Source organism: Tupaia chinensis, unplaced genomic scaffold (assembly GCF_000334495.1).
Source record: "Tupaia chinensis unplaced genomic scaffold, TupChi_1.0 Scaffold141530_1, whole genome shotgun sequence".
Lineage (NCBI taxonomy): Eukaryota > Metazoa > Chordata > Mammalia > Scandentia > Tupaiidae > Tupaia > Tupaia belangeri.
The window spans coordinates 2,081,522-2,104,749 of NW_006201391.1; the positions used below are offsets into that span (position 1 = coordinate 2,081,522).

A 23,228-nucleotide genomic window follows, 5' to 3' on the forward strand; every position below is an offset into this window, starting at 1 on the left:
TCAAAGCAGGTTGCATTCCCAGACATCACGGGTCAGGCCTCCACTCCACCTCTCGGGGGACGCCATTAAATCCATGACAGGGGCTCAGGGCAGGGAGCCTGGGAGAGACGGTGGAAGCAGTGTGGGGAGGGGAAGGGCCCTCCCACCCATCCTCACCTGCTGGCCTCCACCTGTCTCCCTCTCTCCCTACGGCCCCTGGAGGTAAGACCCGGCTTCAGAGTCACCCTGGCTGTGCCACCTCCGCCTGGGCCCAGCGAGGCCTCTCAGCCCTGAGCACGCTCAGCTGGTGGCTCAGGCTCTGTGGGTCTGACGACTGCCTGGCAGGGACCACAGGGGCTGCCCTGAGGCTGGCCCTGCCCGGGGTTGCCCTGCCTGGTCTCGCGGAGAACCCACTTGTCCACCCTGCACATCCTCCCCAGCGCCGACCCACCTTCCTCCACGGACGTGTTTCCCAGGAGGATGTACTCGCCGTGGCCCCGGGACAGCACCACGCCCAGGCTGCGGGGAGAGCAGAGTGGGAGTTCAGTGGCCAGCCAGCAGCTCGCCCCGGGCCGCCACTAAGCGCAGGCCTCCGGCCTCCACGCCCACGCCGCGCCCCTTCCCCGGCCTCGCAGATGGCCGCTCTAAACGAGGATGCACTGTGTCCACAGCCTTCCTTCCCGAGGACCTGGGAGCTCCGGAGACCCAGAGTCCTCCCAGATCCCTTTTGTTTTGGCTTGTTTAAGGTTTTTATCATAGGACGAGTGCGCTTGCCAGAGAGAGGTGAACAGAGACAGAGAGAGGGAAAGTGAGAAATCACCCCTCGGCGGAGCCATGCCTGGAGTGATTTCAAGCCTCTGGGCCCAGGATTCAAACTGTGGTTGGCCGTGTGGCAGTCCAGCACCTTAACCACCATGCCACCTGCTGGCGCCACCCCAGCTCCCATTTTAATCAAGGGACAGCTTGACCCTCACAGGGATCCCTGGGAAGGCAGAAAGATCTTCAGGCCTCGCAGGGTGTCCCACAGAAGGGGAGGCCTTTCTCACCTGGAGAGACCTCAGGCCTTCCTCCCGGGGGCACCCCCGTCGGAACCTCCGCTGAATACACGAACCACCCAGGCTGCGTTGGAAGCCCTAGCCTGGGCTTTGGATGGGGCCTGGGCACTGGCAGTTCCCCACAACTCCCCACCACCCGGGTGAGCATGCAGGGCTGAGAGCGAGGCCATTACGGAGGGGTACGTGTGGTACCTGCAGTCGAGCGTTCAACAGGTGGAGGGAGCCTGAGAGAACTTCAGCTCACAGGGAGGCACTGCCTGAGATCTTTCAGTGCATGCTGTCATGTAATCCTCCCAGCATGGCCGGGAAGCAGCTATATTCCTTTCCATTCCTCAGAGAGGCTGAGCAGCTCACCTCGGGGAGCACAGCTTTACGAGGTGGAGTTGGGATTCAAACCTGGGCAGTTTGGCTCTAGACCCCACATGACAGGCTACATGGCAAAGCTTAGACCTCCAGGTTCTTGGATGCCAAACCGGGTCTACACCACAAAATTGCCACCTAAATGTGAGCAGATCCACCCCCAAAGCTGGGCGTTCCACCCCGAGGGGCTGGTCTTCACGTCCCACCCTCCCGCCTGCTGCAGAGAAAACAGGACCCCACCTGAATGGTGTGTCGCTGATGTCCGTGAAGAAGTAGTCATTGGTCAGGAAAAGAACTCGCTTCTGAAAACAGACAAGGAAGGGCGTGTTCCAGAGCAGACCTGCCTATGCTGCCTGGCCCCTCGCCTGATGCCCTGGGGGGGTCTTCGTCATTTCTGCACACCCCTCCCCGACATCCCACAGGCTCCCTGCCCACCCCACACACCTCATCTTACTGACAGCCATCAGCACAGTTGTCTCAGATCCCTAGCTGCAGCCTGGGGCAGGGGAGACACGGGGGTCTGGGTTTAAGGCCTGAGGTCTGGAGCTGGCTGTCCAGCCGTGTCCCCTGGCCACGTGTGGCTACTGGGCACTTGGCATGTGCGAGGAACCAAACTTTCAACTTCTAGTTCATTTAAAATGACACACATTCAAGTCTAGGCAGCCAGTGTCACGAGTGGCTACTGTTCCGGCACTGCAGGTGTAGACAGTGCCTTGGTCCCACAGGGTCAGACAGGAGGCTGCCAGTTGGTGCTAGGGACTTCTGGAGCCTGCGTGTTACACCCACCTCGACCTCCCGCCCTCACACGGCCCCTCCACTGCGCCCTCCCCAGCTTGTCACCCGGCTACAACTCCTTTTTCCGCTCAGAGCTGCCGTTTTTGCTTTCAGTCCAATCTGTAGAAATCAGGGCACCAGGTAATGCAGGCTGCTGGTGGCTCAGGGCCTGGGGTGGGCTCAGAGAAATGCGGATGTGATTTGATGCTCCCGTAATTGTAACCTCAAAATAATTTCACTTTTTGATTGCTTGCTGCTGTGCATAAAAATAAAATTGATTTGTTATAATACAGACCTTGTGTTCCATGAATTGCTAAATTTACATATTAGTTCTAGTACTTGTTTTATCCATTCTTAGGATTTCTAAGTAAACAATAATCCTCTTTGGAAATGAAGATAATATTACTTCTTCTTTCCTAAGAGCTGTGTCTTTTATTTTGTTTTCTTGCCTTATTTCACTGGCTAAGATCTATGGAGCCATGTTGAATAAAATGGTGAGCAGATATCCTTGTTACGTTCTTAATTCTGGGGAGAAAGTGTTTGATACTCCACCATTAAAAGTTAGCTGAAGGCTTCTCCCTTTCTTCCCTCTTTCCTCCCTCCCTCCCTCCCTCCCTACTTTCTTTCTTTCTTCGGAGACAGGGTCTCACGATGCTGCCCAGTCTTGCCTTGAACTTGTGTCCCTCCTGCCTCAGCCTCCCAAGTGGATCACAATGGGCACCTACACACGCCAAGCATCACCATGCTGTTCGTAGGCTTTTTATAGTTTTTTTTTTTAAAATCAGATTAAAAAGGTTTCCTTCTGTTAAATTTTGTGAGATGCTCTTTTAGCATTTGTTGAGGTAACCAAATGGGCTTTATCCTTTATTCTGCTAATGTAGTAAATTATTTCACTGACTGCTTTCTTTGCATGTCAAGTTAACCTTACATTCTTGGAAAACCCTCCTCTGTGCTACTGTGACCGTATATTTTACATTCACACGCATCATAAACAATACGATGTCAAACCTTCTGCTTTAACTAGTCAGCTGTCTGTTTGACAAATGACGAGAATAAACGAAAGATGGTCTTATATTAGCCCACAGGCCTGCCACTTCCGGTACCTTCTTCCTCTGCTACCGAGCTCGGTCTCCACCTCGCATCATTCTCCGTCGGCCTGAAGAATTTCCTTAAGCATTTCTTGTAGCACAGGGCCCTGACAGTGGTGAAATCTCTGTTCTCTTTGATCTGAAAAACGTCCTTATTTCATCATATTTTTGAAGGATCTTTTCTCTATGTTAGAAATTTGGGTTGACAGGTTTTTTTTTTTTTTTTTTCTTTTTCCTTTCAGCACTTTAAAGCTGTCATTTTATTCTTTTGGATGAGAAGTCGGGCATCGTTCTTACTGTTTAGCTCTGTAAAACGTCTTTCCCTGTCCGGTCTCTTTGAAGATCACCTCTTATTTCAGATGTTCAGGCTGAACTATGAAGTGCTTAGGTATAGTTTCTTTTTCTTTTTATCCCGCTGGAGGTTTGCTGACATTCTTGAATCTGTAGATTGATGTTTTTCAACAGACTCAGGACATCTTTGGTCAATAGTTTTTCAAATACGTTTCCCCCCACTCCATTCTTTCTTTTTCCTTCTGGAACTCCAAGAACATCTATTTTAGACGCTTGACATCATCTCATTGAAGTTCGGTTTCTTTCCTCTTTGTCCTTTTCCCATTTTCCCTTGCTCTTCAAATGGATAATCCATGCTGGTAAAGCCCACCCAGTAAAAAGAAATAAATAAAAATGTAAATTTGCTATAGCATTTGTGCGCTCTCTGGAGAAGGCGGGATGGAGGGGGGGAGAAAGGAAAAGTGAGAAAAGGCCTTGCAGCAGGGATGACCACACCTCAGTCCCTTCTCCCTTCTCCTCTTAGGACTCCGGGCATGCACACACATGCCTCCAGAGTGTTTTTCAAGTTGCTGGTTCCAGACTCAAACTGCAGTCAGTCATGTGGGATCCAGTGCCTGAACCACCACACTGCCTGGCTGGCCCCTGGCACTTTCATTTCAGATATTATATATGTTTTTGTGTTTAAATTCATTTGGAAGGGGACCAATGGTTACATTGATGGACTCTCATGGTCCGGGTCCCAGACCTGGAGGCTTCAAACTCACTCCAGGCACATGTGTATGTGTGCTCAAAATCTTGAGAGGAGAATGAAGGAGAAGGAATTGTGGCATGGCTATCCCCCCCGGGGAGGTGATTTCTCACTTTCCGTCTCTGTCTCTCTCTCTGGCGAGCATATGTGCCCTATAGCAAAAATCTCTCTTTTAAAAAAAAATTCATTTGGAAGCACATGCTACAAAAGGAAAAATAAGTAGGTAAGACTTCAGTTAACTAAAAGCATCTGCACAGCAAAAGAAACAATCAAAAAAGAAAAGACAACTTACTAATAGGGAGAAAATATATGTGAACTATATATTGATAAAGAGTTAACGTCAAAATGCATCACGAACTCACGTAACTCACAAGCAAAATGCCAAATAATCTAATTTAAAGATGAGCAAAGGACCTGAATAGATATTTCTTGAAAGAAGACATAACATGACTTAAATATATATAAAAAAGTGCTCGACATTACTAATTATTATTACAGATCAGACCTCAATGTGATACTGTTTCATGCCTGTCAAGATGGCTTATACAGAAAGATGTGAAATAACAAATGCTGATGAGGGTGAGAAAAGGGAACGCTTATACACTGTTTGTGGGAATACAGATTGGTAGGACCACTGTGGAAAACAGTAGGAAGACCCCTAAAGAAATGAAAAATAGGGACGAGCAAATGGCGTAATGGTTATATTGCTGGACTCCCACATAGTCAACCAGGGTTCAAGTCCTGGATCTGGTAGCTTGAAACTCACACTGGGCATGTGTGTGCGCGTGCCCAAAATCCCAAGAAAACAGAGGAAGAAGGGATTGCAGTGTGGTCGTCTCCCATGGGGGTGATTTCTCGCTTTCTGTCTCTCTGTCTCTCTCTCTCTGTATTTCTGGCAACAGCACATGCCCTATAGCAAAAACCTCTCTAACACAAAGAGAAAAAGAAATTAAAAATAGAACTTATTTAAAATAAAAAAATTAAAAATCACCAGAGACTGAGAAAATAACCCCCCAAAATGAGCATAGTATATCAGAAATACTAGATACTATTAAGCGCCCTAACATGCAGATAATAGGTATCCCAGAGGGTGAAGAAACGAATAAGGGCATTGATAATCTATCCCATGAAATCCTGGAAGAAAACTTCCCAAACCTAGAGAGGCATTCAAATATCCAGAGTCAAGAAATACAAAGGACCCCACATAGAATCAACCCAAGAAGACCTTCTCCAAGGCACGCCATAGCCAGATTGGCCAAATCCACAGGCAAAGATACTAACATTGGCAAGGGAGAAATATCAGGTTACTTACAAAGGTTATCCCATCAGGCTAACATCAGACCTCTCATGGAAAACAATGTGAGAAAGAAAAGAATGGAAAAATATATTCAAAGTGTCAAATGAAAAACAATTTCAACCAAGAATACTACACCTGGCAAAATTATCCTTTATATGGGAAGAAAATATAAAAGCATTCTTAGGTACACAAAACCTGAAAGAATTTACCAACACCAAACCATCTCTTCAAGAAGTTCTGAAGGGAATGTTTTACCAGGAAAACTAAAAATAGACAGAAAAAAAAGAGCAAAGAGCAACCAAGAAAATGACCAACTTAATGGTAGGAACAAGTTCAGAAATATCAATAATACTGTTGAATGTTAACTTCCAGGATTTAAATGGAAAGACTGGATCACAGTAACACTGCAAATTCAATAGAAGAGAGATTAATTTACATGAGACCGAACTGGTGAAATAGAATTTTATGACTTTTGATTAAAACATTACTGATTTTTTTAAACTATGTTTTATTTTCCATATTTAAGGATTTTGCTTTCTTTTGGGTTGTTGATAGTTCAGCAATTTGTAAAAATATTTTTTGCTTGTTTTTTTTTAAAATTGAAACATAAACTTTACTCCCTTCTTGACCCCTCGGGAATTGGAAAATATTTGTTATTATTCTTAATTTGTGGCAGAAGGGTTATTTGCATAAGTTCAATAATATTGTTGCCTTGCATCAGAAATTGGAAATACATGTTATTGCCAGGTCTTTATTGGGGGGGAGGGGAGGTTTTTGCTATAGGGAATGTGTGCTCGCCAGGTAGAGAGAGACAGAGAGACAGAAAGTGAGAAGTCACCCCCCAGGGGGGATGGCCACGCCATAATCCCTTCTCCTCCATTCTCCTCCCGGAATCTTGGGCACGCATGCACATACACCCAGCGTGAGTTTAAGCCGCCGGGTCCGGGACTTGAAACACAGTCGACTACGTGGGAGTCCAGCAACATAGCCACTACGCTAACTGCTGGTCCCTTATTGCCAGGTCTTTGACTGGATGTCACATCTGAAGATATGACCAGAAAACTATGGAACTGAGGTAGGTCTCAAGAAAGTCAACAGAAGCTCTTGGAAAGATTGGCACCATAAACAGTTCTGCCTGGCAGAGAGGATTAGAGAAGCCATAGGAAAGAATTCGTAGCATAAAATGACCTGGACTTTTCCAGCCCAGCCGTGTAATCAGTAGGGGTTGCAAAAGAGCAGCCACAACCAGAGGATTACCTTGAGGAAGACTTTGAAGGAAGAAAAAGAGACTGATCTTTACTAGCAGATGGGGTATCACAGAGTACTTGGTAGGCAGAACCGAGCTGGGAGGGTTCATGTGTGAACTGTGTGCTGGGTGTTTGCTTCTCAACAGTCTGAGTAGTTAACACGTAAATATTTTTTCAAAAATACTTAAAACCATACTGTCTCTGTTGTTATAGAATCACAAACAAAATTGTAACAACTATTTTGAAAGTTATCTTTAAAATTCAGTTTTTTGGAAATTTTGAAAATTATTTATTAACTGTCAAGAATGATAGTAAACGAGCAAAAAAACTTTGATATTTAAAGTAAATGTTTGGGGTAAAATGTAAAAAAATAAAAAGGAAAACACAAATGTTTTAATAGAAAAAATAATTTTAATTAAAATAACATTTTTTATTAAAATTCAAAATGTAACCACATGACTTAGCAATCCTTAGTATATACCCAGAGGAAGTGAAATCACCACCTCACAAAGTTATCTGCATGCCCACGTTCAGTGCGCTGTTACTCATAGCAATCAAGGTATGGGATAACTGAAGTGTCCATCAACAGATGAATGGGTAAAGACATTGTGGCATTTATACGTACAATGGAATATTATTCAGCCCTAAAAGGGGAGATCCTGCCATTTGCTAAGTGAAATGAGGCAGATACAGAAGGGAAAAATACTGCATGATCTTACTTACATGTGAAATCTAAAACAAAGGAAAATAATGCATAGAAATGGAGAGTAAAATGGTAGTTACTGGGGACAGGATGAAAAGGGGTGGAGATGAGAAAGCATAGGCCAAATGCTACAAAGTTACAGTTATATAGGATTCATAAACACCGCTAGAGAGTTCATGTACAACATGAGGACTAGGATCAGCAAAATTGTGTTGTGTGCTGGTAACTGGCCAAGAGAGTCGATTTTAGGCACCCTTACAACAACAAAAATAAATAAATAAAATAGGAAAGACAACTATAAGAGATCACGGGTATGTTAATCTGCTTGACTAATCTCTTCCCTATGTGTGTGTATCGAGGCATCGAAATGTTACATTATGCACATAAAATACACAATAAAAATAGGTCTAGTGGGGACCTGCAGGTAGCATGGTGCCTAAGGTGCTGGACTCCCACATGGCCAACTGTGGTTCAAGTCCTGGACTCAGTGGCTTGAAAATTATGCTAGGCATATGTGTGTGCATGCCCAAAATCCTGAGAGGAGAACAAAGGAGAAGGGATAGTGGTGTGGGGAGTGATTTTCACTTTCCGGCTCTCTCTCTATGGGTGTACATACCCCATGGCAAAAAAACGAAAAAAAAAAAAAAGTTTATAATAATTGTTTTTTTTTTTTTCATTTGGTTCTGGTATAATTTAGAACTGTGTCAAATAGCTAAGCCGTAACTACTTTTTCCAGACTCAGTTCCCTGTATGGTTTCTAGTTAGTTAGTGTTGGCCAAAAGCGAAAAGTTTGCTTGAAGATTTTCAAGACAGAACTGAGGTGGCCGCCATTTTGGATCTGAAGGTCAGTGTGGCGTGCCAGCCATGACCGCAGTTTTCTCTGACTTCCTGACTTGCCTTTTCGGCTGAGGCTGCAGCCAGATGCAAAGCTTCTCCATCTACTGCTGACCTCCTCCTTCAGTTCCTCTGAGACCTGGGCCTGGTGGCTATGCAGGGCACTAGCTTGTTTCGCAGTCACTCACATTATTGTGGCCGAAGTCATGAGGGCCATTAGCTCGTGCGTATTCCTATTTTTCCTCGCGGGGTTCAGCTTGCTCTTGTTTTCTCCCACATGCCACTCAGCTTTTCTTCCTAACTTCTGGTCCCGTTGACTACAATGATTCAAGCTTATCAGTAGAGGTAGAGACTTCAGACTTGCATAGATTTCTTCACCAGCAACCACAATTTCATAGTCCCTAGAATAAAATTCTATATTCTTGGGGCCAGCAGGCGGTGCAGTGGTCGAGGTACTGAACTCCCACATGGCCGACTGTGGTTCAAGTCCCAGACCTGGTGGCTTGCTCTCTCTCTCTCTCTCATGGGAGCACATGCCCTGTGACAAATTAAAAAATAAATAAATAAAATTAAATAAATACTTTAAAAAATTCATTTGTAGAGGTTCTGTTCCTCAGACAAACTCGCCCCATTTCTCTACCGAGGTTCTCCATCTAGCCGTTCATTATGACCAGCTTTTTCTTGAATTCTTTGTGCGTATTTATAATTTTGCATTAAATCCTTCTTTTAATCCCCGCAGCTGGCCCATCTCTTGTGTCAGGTTCCAGGACTGCCTTTTCTCTGAATACCGTGACAAGTTCTCCCTGTACCTGCACGTCTGACAGTGTTTACTGAATACCGGGTGTGGGGAGACTAGGTTGCAGATACTCTGCCTTCCTCTGAAAGTGAGGATTTTCATTTCAGTCATCAGTTCAATTATTGACTAACCGCCTTGAGCTTGTGGATGCTCGGGTTTGCACTTCGTTGGGGTCGTGTCTGCTTCGGTTTTGTCTTTAGATTTAAGGTGAACCTCTTGGTCTTTACTCCTAACTTCTAGTTCTTCTGTCCTTTTGAAGAAATTCCCCAGGTGTTCAGAAGCTTCTTCACCTCAGTGCGGTTCGGACTGCAGGTGGTCTCCATTCCCCGTGTAAGAGCGGCTCTCCCTGTTCTGGGTTTCAGCTGGCCCGTTGCTGCATTCCACTGGGGAGCTCAGAGTCTCCCTTGCACGTGTGTAGTTCGGGGCCAGCCAAGAATCTGAAGGAAGTCTGTATATAGATTTTGGAGTTAGCCCACCTGTGGCTCCCCATGTCTGGGATAGCCCCCTCATTTCCAGCACCAGGGACAGTTCGTGGAAGGCAATTTCTCATGGCTGGGATGGGGCTGGTTGTTATTACTGCATTGTAATGATAAGGACTGTGGCCCTGAGGTGGCCCTGCTCGAGAAGCCCAAATTCTGCTCTTTGACACCTGAAGAGAACAATGGCAGCTTCCTGCATGAATGGAATTCTAGCTGCCCCATCTCAGCCAGGTTAGAAAGTGCTCTTTGAGGCAAAAATCATGGAATGTGTATTTGAACCAGTGCGGTTCTTTCAGTTTAAGGGTTGTTCATCCCTTCTGAATTGGTGTTTCTTACGTGCTGTCTGGAGTCTATACGTGTCGTCTGCTGGAGGGCCAGTCTAACGCGTGCTACTCTGCCGTGGCTGGAATCGGGAACTTGAGATCATCTGTCATGGCTGAAGCAACAGAGAGCAGTGGGGTGTGGTGGGAGGTGGGGTGTTTCTGAATCACGCTGCCAGAACACGAGCGCGGGAGGGCTTTGGAGGAAGAGGTGGGGAGTGAAGAGTTACCAGAACATCTGCTCTGACTGACTAATAGACTGGACAACAAGGCGTGTGTGAGAGAGAGAGAGTGCGAGAGAGCGAGCGAGAGCGCGGGTGCCACGGAGCACTCGGTCCTGAAGTCTCGGGCACAGGGCTCAGTGGCACTGGAGGAGCAGAGCTGGCCTCTGTGTGCTGCCGGCGTGTTTGTGTGTGCACACAGGCATGTGCCCAGGGAGCGGGGTTAGTGGAGGAGAACCCGACGTTTAGTAAAGAGCACCATGGCAGGCCCAAGCCCGTGGTGTGATTGGTAGCACACCGAACTGCAGTATTGGAAGCCACATGGCCGACCACGGGTTCAATCCCTGGACTGACCTGAAACCACTCTAGCTGTGTACACATGTGCTCAGGATCTTGAGAAGCTGGAGGGCTGGGGAAAGGGGTGTTTCCCTCGCTTCTCACATGTGGACCTGTGATTTCTATTGTGAGAAATACAAAGATTTTTGGAAAACAAAACAGAACACTACGTCCCCCCGCCCTCATTGTGAGTTATCTGTTCTACACACTCAGACAGCACGAGACGTAAAGGTCCTAGGCTAGACCCTCGGATGCTTTGCTCTCCCAGCCTATTCTCTCAGACGTGTCCGGGGACACCTGACCAGGATGTGTGGGTAGGGCGGCATTTGGGACAAAAAGTCTGCCATTCAGGTGACAAACAGGAGGCCTGCAGGAGCTGCGCCCATCCCAGGTCGATGTCCTCGGTACTGGCCCGGCTGCACCGTTACCCTCCGTGGAATGCCGCGCCCACGTTTCGGGTGTTCTTGTTCAGCTGCCTCGTGGAGGTGACGCGTGCCCCCAGGCTGTGGTAGCTCCCCAGGCCCCCAGCACGGAGGTCTGTCTGCACCCCTCACTCGTATTTCTTCTCGTAGCCAATTCTTTGGCCGTGGGTCACGGTGGGGTTGTTACTGCTGTCCTTGGTAACACCACCACTCAGGAGGGTGAGAAAAGTCTGAATTCAGCCGTGAGTAACAGGACACCTGTGAAATTCCATGGAGAAACAGTGGTGCGGCTAACGGCATGCCGGGAGGATGGCTTGAAGAACAGCTGTGCCCACAGCGCGTCACGAACGCCTTCCCGGGCCTGGACCCAGCCTGAAGATCGCTCCTGCCCAGGGAAGAGCTCGCAAGTGGAGGTCACGCCTGAGCTGACAGAGGGCTGGGCTGGACTGGCAGGCAAGGGGACAGCGGGACGGCCTGCTGATTGTTGCAGGGCCATCTGGGGGCGGCAGAGCAGCTGGCAGTGAAGGGGGGAGGGTGGCATCATAATGCCACCGTCCTGGCCCTGTCCAGCAGTGTCCTGCACACAGCGTGGGCCTGGGCACCTCTGGGCCGAGAGTAAAGAGAGAGCTGATTAGACGGCTGAGTTGAGACACGGGAGTGGAAGGAGAGAAGACCATTTTCAAGAGAAAAGAGAAATGCTGTTCTAGAGAAGACTGGGGAGTGGGGAGTCCCGGGCCAGTCCCCAGAAAAGCCTTAGACCGCGGTGGTGCATAGCTATTAGCCGCCACGATCTTTAACGTTTACTTCCATGAGCAAGAGACAGACAGAGATCGAGAGAACCCCTGTGGGCCTTGACACAATGAGCCACCCCAGCCCCAGCCGGCCCCAGGTCACGGGCACACACGTGGCCCACTCTCTCAAGGAAGTCTCCAGATGCAGACCCAGAACCCCCACGTGCAGCCTGGCAGAGCGTGTTAGTGACGGCGCCACACCCGCTCCCGCTGCCGTCACCGCGCTATCAGCAGTGGGGGTACAACGTGAGCGGACACGTGCCCCGGACAGCCGTGGGGGTAACCCGTGACCACTGTCGCCCCGCTTCCTCATACTAAAGCCCACATCCGTGTTCCGTGTGGACACGAGAGGCCCACGTTACACTGCAGACGTGTACGCAGGCGGTCTACTGGCAGCAATGAACGGAGTTTAGAAACCGGCCGGAGGCTCTGGGAGCCCTTCGCACGGCCAGTTTGGTCGGGACCCTCCGACACGGCTTCAGGCAGTGAAGGCAGCTGAGCACCTGGGCGCTGGGAGAGGGGCTGGGAGACGAACCGCACGCCCCGCGTCCGTGGCCTGTGTCAGGTAGCACAGCGTGCTCTGTGGCTTGCAGTTGCCGGGTGCCGTGCGCGTGTCCAGGTTTGCCCTCGAGGTTAAAGCGCGGGCAGGCAGGCCCAGGTGAGCGTTGTGCGTGTGAGCGGGAGTCTGGGGGAGAAGGCCGCGGTGCATGGAGGGACCTCTAGTTTGGAGATCAGGAGGAGCAGTTGCTCCTGGGGACCTGGCATCACCACCTCCCCGTGCCTACAGAAGGCCCTTCTCGGCCCCGATGCCACAGAAACAGACACGGGTCCCAGAGAAACCCAGCTGTGGTCTGAAGGGATCACGTTGCCCTTCTCGGAGCTCGCTCGTCTGGCGCCCACGGAGGTCTGTGTCTGTGGAGAACCCGGTCTAATCACTGCAGACACATGCGTGTTCTCTTGGCTGAGGCAGATGGGCAACTGGAGGAGGAGGGGGTGGCTGCGAGGGAGGAGGTGACATTTGTAAGTATGTCAAGGGACAGTGCAAATTTAGTAGTGCACTGCAACCTTTTAAGTGAGAGGATGGAGTGATCTTTCATAGACGATGAGCGGGTCTGTGAAAGCAGTAATGGTGTCAGCGAGGGTGTCGATTCTCCACGATCCGTGGTTCCGGCAGACGAAAGTCAGCGCGAGGGAGTATTTCCAGCCTCTTCCCATCACCCTGTTTTGTAAGAGCTGCTGGCAATTTGCAAAATTAACTGTCACTTTCCCCCTTTCCATCATAAACAGAGAGAGGGCCAAATAGCAGGCAGCGGGAGGGAGAGAGAAGTTGTGAACGGCTCAGGCTGACCTGCTGCCTGACTCAGGAGCCCCCAGAGAGCCAGGCTGTGATGCGGGCAGTGGTTTCTCTGTGCTGGCGCCCCCGGGTACGACCTCGGACCATGCCCTCCGGGACACAGCAAGCTCTCCAGTCAAAGCTCCAGCTCGCCCTGCCCAAGTCTCTCGACACCACTCAAAACCAATCAACCAAGAGGCCGCCTTCCCCCAATCACGCCCTGGCTCTTGACCTCTGGGTCCTTACCCCTCTGTCCAGCGGGACCTTCACGTCCATGGAGAGAGAGCCCGTGTCCCTATTGATCATGGCCGTTCTCAGCTTCAAGAGGAAGATAACGGCATTAGTTCCTTGGCTTAAGATAGAGTGGGAGGTATTGAGCTTTACTGATGAGAGTAGAGTGAGCCCTGGGAACCCCTGAAGTTCCAACTGAGCAGAATACCGGGAGGGAGGACGAGCCTGATTCTAGGTTCCGTTTACACTGAGGCTCAGCATCTGCCAGGACAATGCTCCTAAGCAGATGGACACACTGGGGCCTATTGCTGAGGCATGGCCCCGGGATGAGACACTGAGGTCAAAGGGCACTAACACTCTAACTTACAGACACAACCCCATTCAGTCTCAGTAACCCCCGGACTCAGGAGGAGACGGTCACATTTCTGTAGATGCTAGAACTGACCGTTACAGGCATTGCTCTGAGGTGGGCTTAGAAAGGCTCTGGGATTGAACTGTTTAGTCTGAGGAGAGTGGAGTGGCCCCAAAACTTAACAGCACACAGCCCGCCCCCTTTGCTGGGTGTCGAGCTAAGCTAGCTTCTCTTCCCCCTCCTTCCCCACTCACGGCTTCCGCTTGGTCTTCCCACTCCACTTCGGAGAGGTCCACACTGTTGTAGTTGGGCTTGGGCTTCAGTTTCTTCCCCTCTTTGTACTGGAGTGAGCAGGTCAGGAAGGAGGGCACCAGTTAGCATGGGGCTCTCCCTGGGCGTCTCCCCTCGTAAAGCCTTTCAGCATATTGATAAACTCAAGAACTTGGTGGCTCCTTGAGGTTATCTGGGCCACTTTCCACCCGGTGCAGAGCGCCCCCGGCCAGCATTGGTGACAGATGGTCTCCCGGCCTCTGAGTGAACATTTCCCATGGCAAGGAGCTCCCTATTTTATGAGTCAGCTTGTCGTAGTTTTAGACAGCTCTAATTGTTAGCAGATTTTTCTACATACAGAGCTGAAATCTGCTTTTCTGTAACTTTTCCCCATTGATTGTAGTTTTTTCCCCTGGAGCTACACAGAATGTGTTCCACCTGACAACCCTTGAGATTTTCAAAATTACTTGTCACTCCTAAGACCTCACCTCTCAGGCCAAACATTTCCAAGCTTGCAGCTGCCTCCACTCCCTCTGCATATGGTCAACTTGGTCAAGGTCATTTCAAAACTGGAGCTCCCAAGACAGAAATCAATATTCTGTCTGTGGTCTGACCAGTGTGGTGTGGGGTGTGAGCTGGTGACTAAGTCTCACCTGGCCTGACTGCTGCCTTGGGCTGGGCTGGACGCCTGGACAGACACACCACTCTGGCACTCAGACCAGTCAGTTGACGGGGCTTGGCCTTCTCGGGGTGGTACGCTATTAAACCACATCTTTGCAATGTTGTGCTTGGCATAGGGAATTTTGCAAAGCTCTTCATATACCTCCAATGTATTTCATCTTGTTAGTTTCAGCCCACTGTTTTAGAAGAACTCTTTCTGAGTACTAATTTTCTTGCTTACTGTATTGGCCATATCTTCTAGAAGCTAAGGCGTCTGCCTTCTGTACTCTCATCTTGCTGACTGCATTTCTGAATGGGGCAGAGCCAAGGACAGGTCTGCAGAGCTTAATAAAGACCCTCCAATGCGACAGAACCGTGAATCAACACCCCGAGTGTTCATCATCAAATGATCTGCTATTAGGTCTGCAGCACGTCCTAGGTTTAGTTTAGTAATCCCATAAAATAGGAAAAAAGCCAGCAGGTGACTGGTGGTTAAGGCACTGGATCCCATTAGACCGACTCTGCAGTTCTAGTCCTAGACCTGGAAGACTGAAAAATCACGCCGTGTGTGCGTGTGTGTGTGTGTGTGTGTGTGTGTGCATGCCCAAAATCCCGAGAGGAGAAGGGTGGGGAAAGGATTGCGGCATGGCTGTCCTCCCCGGGGTGGGGGGGGAAGCGGGGTGATTTCTTGCTTTCCCTCTCTCTCTGGCAAGTGCGTGTGCTCTATGGCAAATCAGTCAGTCAAAGCAGAATGAATTACTCAGAGTGTGTACTTGGGGCAGAATGAAGTCCTAGCAGCTGTGTGTGTGGTTGAAGGCCCTGTGACTATGTATCTCGCTCCTATCAGTTTGGGAGCGTTGCAGAAAGCGACATCCTGGTTCTTACGTGCCCAGGACGTCTGTAGTCACCTGCCAGCAGTGTCCTCTTCGGCCTTCCCCTCACCCCTCACCCCTGCCTGGATGGTGCTCCCGCTCTGGACCTTGTTGATGTCCACACTCATCAGTACGCCCTGTCCTGCCTTCTTGGCACAGCCTGCTTCTTCTGGGTGTGGTGCATCATCCTATGCCATTCCCCAGGTCCCGATGACACCTGGACCCTCACCTGTCCCTCATATTAGAAGTGCAGTTTGGGCCAGCCCTGTACTGCAGCAGGTAAGCCCTATGCACTGGGAGCTGGCTCCCGCCCGACCCACCACGGTTTGAGTCCTAGCTCTGGAGGCTTAAAAAACATGCTGAGGGGGCTAGTAGGTGTAGTGGTTAAAGTGCTGGACTTCCACATAGTCGACAGCAGTTCAAATCCCAGACCCAGAGGCCTGGAACTCACACTGGGCGTGTATCCATGCATGCCCAAGGTCCGAGGAGAATGGAGGAGAAGGGGTTGTGGTGTGGCCATCCCCCCGGGGGGTGCTTTGTCGCTTTCTGTCTCTGTCTTTTCAGTGAATGCATGTGCTCTAGAGCAAAAATCTCTAAGGAAAAAAAAACCATGCTGAGTCAGTGTATGTGTGTGTGTGTGTGCCAGGATCCTGACAGGATAGAGAAGGGGAGGAAAGACGATCGCGGCACGACCATGCCCCATCGGGGTGCTGTCTCGCCCTGCCTCTCCCGTGAACGCATGCGCCCTCTGGCGATAAACACACGGCTGTACTTTGCCCATTACTCCCGCTTGAGCGCGGACACAGGAAGATTTCAGACCACAAGAATGGCGTTGGGCCTTCATTTAGCTTCTTACCAGGCATGTCCTCTATTATTTTTACTAATTTTGCCTTTATGTGTTCCTTAGGAAGCTCATTACATTGGCTTTTCTGTGCCTCTCGTTCCCTAACGGTGTGCTAGGCGGTATTATTCTCTCATTGTTCCATTTGCGTAAGTCTTTCTTCTTTTTTTTCATAGATTTTTTGCCATCAGGCATGTGTACTTGCTGGAGAGAGGCAGTGTGAGAGATAGAGAGAGAGGGAGAGAGACAGAGAAAGATAGAGAGAGGGAAAGTGAGGAATTACCCCCGGAGGGTGGCCATGCTATAGTTCCTTTTCCTCCTGGGATTTTGGGTATGCATGCACACACGCCCAGCATGGTTTTCAAGCCTCTGGGTCCTGGGCTCAAACTATGACCGGCCATGTGGGAATCCAGTGCCTTAACTACCTTGCCACCTGGCTGGCCCTGTAAGTCTTCTCTTCCTTCTTTCCCTTTTCCTTTCTTTTTTTTAAAAGTTATTTTATTTATTTATTTATTTATTTATATTAGTGAAAAAGACAGAGAGAAGGGAAGACCGCAGCAGGGTCTTGGCCACCCCAGCCTCAGCCAGCCCCAGGTCATGGGCACACACGTGCCCGACACCCTCAGCCCACCCCAGGTCCTGGGCACACACACGCCGACACCCTCAGCCAGCCCCAGGTCATGGGCACACACGTGCCCGACACCCTCAGCCAGCCCCAGGTCATGGGCACACACGTGCCCGACACCCTCAGCCAGCCCCAGGTCATGGGCACACACGTGCCCGACACCCTCAGCCAGCCCCAGGTCATGGGCACACACGTGCCCGACACCCTCAGCCAGCCCCAGGTCATGGGCACACACGTGCCCGACACCCTCAGGGACGTCTCTGGATGTGATCTCAGAGCCTTCCACATGTGGCCTCACAGAGCATTGCGCTTCAGGACCACCCGGGCCCCTTCGTTTCCTTAAGCACGCTGTGAACGACAGTTTACAGAGCTCTGCGGGTCAGCCGGCCAGCGGGTCCACAGCGAGAACCGGCTGGTCAGAGCGTATACTCGTCCAGGTTCCCTGGATGGTGCAGGCCAGCTCCAGCATCGGCGTCTTTGTTTCCCTACTGGTTGCTTTGCTGGCCGTGGGGAGCCCACTGGTGCGAGACAGCGACACGGTGGGTCAGACTCCGCCCGGCACAGTCCTAACTGGGAAGACGTGGTTTCCAGGGTGCCCGGGTCTCCCCCTCCCTGGGCCCCTCTGGTCTGCCCACGTAGTGCAGTGCTGAGGTGACAGTGCGAGCCGGGGAGCAGAATGTGGCAAAGCCTGGTCTCCCAACCCGGCACCTGGGCCAGGCGAGCCCCTCCGCGCTGGGGCTGGGAGGCGCTCTGCTACCCATTGTCCTGATCGTGTAGACTTGGGGAGGAGAAAGGCCGAGGTTCCTCTCGGATCTGAACTCCCTCACCACAACTGCACCAAGAGGCGTGGCCATGGCTGCAGGGGCAGTGCCGAGTGCTGCGAGCAGAGGCGGCAGGGAGCCCTCAGCCCAGAGGTGGACAGAGGGGGCAACGTTCTTTTTTTGAGAGAGATTTTTGCTATAGGGCATGTACTCGCTGGAGAGACAGAGACAGAAAGCGAGAAATCACCCCTAGGGGGGATGGCCACGCTGCAACCCTTGTTCTCCAGTCTCCTCTCGGGATTTTGGGCACGCATGTACACATGCCTGGCGTGAGTTTTAAGCTGCCGGGTCTGGGACTCGAATCATGGTTGGCCATGTGGGAGTCCAGTGACATAGCCATTACGCCATCTGCTGGTCCCTCATCATTCGTTCTCACCCTTAGCCCCTGTCACAGGGTGGAGGGAGGGGAGGGAGGAGGCCTGAGGTACACACACTCAGACAAACTCAGGGGACGTGGCACCGCCGGGCGACAGGGCTCCCCCACCGGGTTTACCCGTAGCGCGTGGCTCACCCTGCGCGGGCCCCTGGAGCTCTGCTGAGACCGTCGTCAGACACCCACAGGGGTGAAGACTGAGGGGACACGGACACTGTCCTGCAGGGCCTTTGGCCTCAAAACCGCGCACTCCGTCTCGAGCGCCTGGCCTGTGGGCCAGCCGTTCACAGTGCCTCCGTGGGTGGGGAGGTGACAGGACACGGGCCACGACTTGCACAGACTTGCCCTCGTGCCGTCCCCTGGGTCCCCGAGCAGCCCAGGTGTGCTCACTGTCCTGGCTGCTTCTGCGAGCCACCCCAAGGCCAGGGCGAACACGAGTGGTACCTACCAGGGGCCGGAGGTCGGGGTGCGAGAGGATGTAGCCGTTGTTGGTGTTCAGGAACGCGTACCCGTGCACGCCGAGCTGCAAGCCAGGAAAGGGCGTTAGACCAGCCGTTTCCCCGGATGGCTCCCGGGGAAGGGGCTCATGCCACGGCCGGTCACCCTCGGCAGCCCCAGTGGTGAGCGGACTCCTCTCTCCCAGGAGCAGAGCTGAGCCAGGGCCCCGCCCATCCACCAGGTCTGGGGCCTTTGTCCCTTTAGTTCGCAGCAACCGCAATGACGTGAATCGTCACCTGCTTGCTTTTCCCCACGCTTCACTCCCAAAATGGGCCGGCAGATTGAGAAACTGAGGCAATAGCAGGGAAAGACCTGCTGAAGGCCACACGCAAGTCATAGCTGGTGGCAAAGGGCCCAGGGAGACAGCGGCTACGCCCTGCTCAAAACTCACACTGCCCTGTGGGCCAGGTAGAGGGGCCCCATCCCAGCTCTGGACTGGGCTCGTGCTGCCTGGAGAGGCTCCGAGGCCTGGGTGGGCAGCTGCTGGGAGCCCATACCCCGCCCCCATGCACAGGGACCAGGCCCCGCCTCACCTTGTACCGGGGTGCCAGCTTCATCAGCTCCCTCAGGGCCACGTCTGAGCCCACCACGCCCAGGAGGATGCCATGGGACCGCTGGAAGGAAAAGCCTAGGGTCAGGGGAAGACGCTCTGCCTGGGCTGGGCCAAACCGGACCCCAGGCCTTGCCCGAGCCTGAAAGAGGAAGCCACTCAGGCTCCAGTGGGCCTTCCTCTGCTGTCAGACTGCAGACCGAGCTCACTGCAGGAAAGATCTAGAACCTGTCCTGCCATGGTGGCATACAGTAGCTCCCCTGCTGGGGAGGCTGGAAGCATCACGGGAGGCCCAGGCCTGGTTCCTGGGCCAACCCGAACATGCTGGGTGTGCCTGGACGTGCCTGTCATCCTGTCGGCTGGCAGGCTGGGGCAGGAGGGTCACGACCCGGGAGATCCTGTCAGGATGTCTGTCTACCTGGTGGTTTCCTCTGCCCTCTTACAGGTTAAAAAAAATCCCAAGATCTATTAGAAGAGGCCCCAGGAGCAATCCCGGCTGCTGGGGAGATTAATGCCCAGTATTAATATTTAAGCTGTGATATTTAAATGAAACACAAGTTGGATGAAATATTAATCTTTACAGCAGAGGCTGAAGTACTGGGGACGTGGGGACCGTAACGTATGAGGAAATGTCTCCTGACCAGGTGGAGGCTGGAAGGCTCTAGAAGTCTCTCACTAGAGGCCTTCAGAAAGTGAGTCTGCCCAATCCGTGTGGCTTGGCAGCCCCTGTAGCCTCAGACCCCCAGAGTTCCACGCACTGAGCAGGAGACAGTCCCCAGCTGGCCAAGCAGAATCGCCAGGGGGTTGGGAAACGCACAGGCCCAGCCCCTCCCCAGCGAGGACAACCCGAGACAGCTGGTCTGGGGTGCCCAGGAGCCGCACTAGGGTGGCTGGTGCTCAGCGAGCTCAGGACGGCTCGGGCAGACCAGCCCTGGCCCTGGGCCCTGACCCCTCGAGGAGGGCCACTCACCGTCTCATTCTTCTTGCTGAAGACAGGCATGGCCACGGTTGTGAGGAGCGTCAGGCTCTGCGTCTGCGAGGTGAGGAGCTGTCGGGAGTGAAGACAGTGGTCAGGACCTTACCCTGCTCAGAGGGCACCGTGCCAGAGCCCACAGTCCCTGGACCGTTACTCAGCGCCACCTTCCCAGGAAAGCGAGAAACCCCAAACTCGGGGTGAAAGGCGAAAGGAGAGCAGGCAGGAGTGCCGGGAGAAGGAGGGGGCTGGGGAGGACCACGCTGCCTGTCCACACCCCGAGCCCGCAGCCCAGCCCTGGAGTGCCCACAGCCCGGCCCAGAGCACCTGCAGCCCGGCCCCGGAGTGCACCCAGCCCGGCCCCGGAGTGCACCCAGCCCGGCTACAGAGTGCACGCAGCCCGGCCCCGGAGTGCACCCAGCCCGGCCCCGGAGCGCACCCAGCCCGGGCACCCAGCCCGGCCCCAGAGTGCATGCAGCCCAGGGCTGGGTGTGAGCCCAGGAGCAGCCCTCGGCATGCCGGCCAGGAACCAGGAGGCTCAGTCCAGCAAGAGCTTGGTGGAGACCGCTGCCCGGGGCCTGAGGTCACTATAGCCCTAGACAGGCTGGGAAAGGGACGCTTCCCGGACGCGCTGCAAACACCGCACGTGGTGGGGAAGCTGGGTCGTTGCAGGCCAGGCAGCCCTCGGGGCTGGCACCCGCAGCGGGGCCAGGACCATGGGCAGGCCCACCTCCCCCACTCAGAACCCAGCTGCCCAGTGCTGTACAGCCACCCCGAAGGGAGCGCCACCCCGGCCCCTCTGCAAGGGAGACAGGTTCCGGAAGGGCCTGTGGGGGTGCACATTTGACCTCCGGTTAGGCCAGTGAAGGAGGCGGCCTCATCGTGGAGGTCACAGAGACATCCCTGGGAGGGGGAGGGCTTTCTGCCCACCATGTCTCTTCCTCCCACCTGGAGCCTGGAGCTGGGCTTTCTGCAGACCAGCCCGACGGTGTCTGGCTTGGGCTGTGTGTCACCGTGCTCTGAGCTCTGACACATGCCTGGCTTGGGGAAGGCGGTCAAGGCTCCCGCCTGGGTTAAGAACCTGTGAGGCTCAGGTGCACCTGCCTCTGGGTGGGTGCCCCTATCTCCACTGCCCTGTGGAGCCGCCTCAGCTCTGGGCGTTCTACAGCTAATGGCTGTCCCTGTACCCTCCTCTCTGGGCATCAGGGCAGGGTGAGGCACAGGCCCTGGGCTCAAGGAGTAAGGCCCTCAACTCAGAGGCTCTAGAAATGGCAGGGGACCCTTGACTCCAGGGACTCCTCCATCAGGGACAAGGGGGGAGAAGGGGGAGGACAGGAGTTGTGGGGACTTGAGGGGTTTTGAACTGAGGGGACAGGTGTCGTTTTCAGAGGTGAAGGTAAGGGGCCAGCAGGAGGTGTGGTGGTTGAGGCACTGGACTCCCTCACGACTGACGGCGGTTCAAGTCCTGCACCCATCAGCCTGTTTCCTCCCTCTCTGTCTGTCTTGTCTCTGGTGAGCCCACATGCTCTGCAGCAAATTGAAAAATAATAATGATAAATAAAATGAAAATATTTCTTAAAAAGACAAGAAACAAGAAGGGAAGGCAGAGATGCAGCCTCATCTGTGGGCCTGGGGGAGCAGAGGCCCCAGGAGGCTGGCCTGTCTGAAATCGTGTTTATAGTGTCATAGGGAAGCGAGGACTCGCTGTCCACCTCCGTCCTCGCACATCCCGCCTGCCTCACCTCACCCCACCCTGCTGACACCCAGGCTGCGCTGCTGGGCCCACGGCCCTCTGCTGGAGCCTGCGTGTGGCCAGCTCCCGGCAGGGGTGCTGCACTCACATGGGAGGAACACACCCAGACTGCAAGCCACCTTGAGGCTTAGGCGGGTGTGTGGCATGAGTATGGCATAGGGGCTCCCCTTCCCTCCCCTCTCCCCGCCTTCACTGTCCTAGACCCTGGACACCCAGGCCCTGTGAGCGCAGAGCCTGCCCCGAGGAGGTAAGCCCTTCCTCCCCCTCTTCACTGCCCTGGACCCTGGACACCCAGGCCCTGTGAGCACACGGCCTGCCTGAGGAGGTAAGCCCTTCCCTCCCGCACAGGCTCTCGGGCAGCGGCCAGGATGGCCTCACTGGAAGAGCCCCGTTAAAGTAGAGTAATGAGGGACCAGCAAATGGTGTAACGGTTACATCGCGGGATTCTCGGAGTCGACTGTGGGCTCAGTCCCTGACCTGGAGGCTTAAAACTTAAAGGTGGGAGCGTGTGCGTGTGTGCCCAAAATCCCGAGAGGAGAAAGGAGGAGAAGGGATTGTGGTGTGGCCATCCCCCCTCGGGGGTGATCTCTCACTGTCTGCCTCTGTCTCTCCAATGAGCACTACGCCCCATAGCAGAAATCTCTCTTTAAAAACGTAGATGAATGTGCTTTTTGTCCTGAGCCTACGAGGCGGTCCATCCTGCCCCAGCAGGTAGTGGCGAATGTGCCACGGCCCCCACAGCAGGTCGGAGCAGCTGGGAGTGCACATTCCCCACCTCCTTCACCGCTGGGCCGTCACAGACCACGTCATCAGAGGGCTGGCAGCTCAAGTGTCACAGAGACTCCCGGGTCTCCTCTCCCTTCCACCCTCCTGATGCTCGGAGTGGCCTTCAGCCGGTGAGCATCCCACCAGCCGCCTGGACCAGGAGGACGGGAGTCACACCCTGGGGCGGTGGAGGGAACTCGTGGAGGGAACTCGTGGAGGGAACTCGTGGGAGGAGCCGGGCCCTGGCAACCAGAGAGCTCCTCCCCCGCCCTGGGCCGCCCACCCTAAACTGTAGTGGGGAGAGCACTGCCCTCGGGGTTAGGCCACTGCTTCCAAGTCTGCCACCTCAGTCTGACAGAGCGTCCCGAGGCAGGTGCTGCACGCGGGATGTGGCTGGACTGGCTTCAGTCACCCCTTCGTAACCTTGCCGAGGACGTCCTGTGCCTCCCCAGAGCCCCTGGCTGTGGAGGTGCCCCCTGACCCAAGCCCGGCCATGGAGGTGCCCCCCGACCCAGGGCTCCTGGCCGTGGAGGTGCCCCCCGACCCAGACCCAGCCGTGGTGGTCCCCTC

At 53.2% G+C, this 23,228-nt stretch overlaps 1 protein-coding gene across 1 annotated transcript in view; it reads right to left on the reverse strand.

Annotated features, from left to right (window-relative positions):
- Window positions 1–23,228, reverse strand: part of CACNA2D4 (calcium voltage-gated channel auxiliary subunit alpha2delta 4) — a 160,946-nt gene that overhangs the window by 68,889 nt on the left and 68,829 nt on the right. The window contains exons 14-20 of the mRNA XM_006163246.3: window positions 20,138–20,215; window positions 19,151–19,231; window positions 18,568–18,642; window positions 13,912–13,998; window positions 13,321–13,392; window positions 1,635–1,696; window positions 431–498 (exon numbers count right to left, since the gene is read on the reverse strand). Of these exons, the coding sequence (XP_006163308.1) occupies window positions 431–498; window positions 1,635–1,696; window positions 13,321–13,392; window positions 13,912–13,998; window positions 18,568–18,642; window positions 19,151–19,231; window positions 20,138–20,215 (523 nt within the window). The remainder of the gene's footprint in view (window positions 1–430; window positions 499–1,634; window positions 1,697–13,320; window positions 13,393–13,911; window positions 13,999–18,567; window positions 18,643–19,150; window positions 19,232–20,137; window positions 20,216–23,228) is intronic.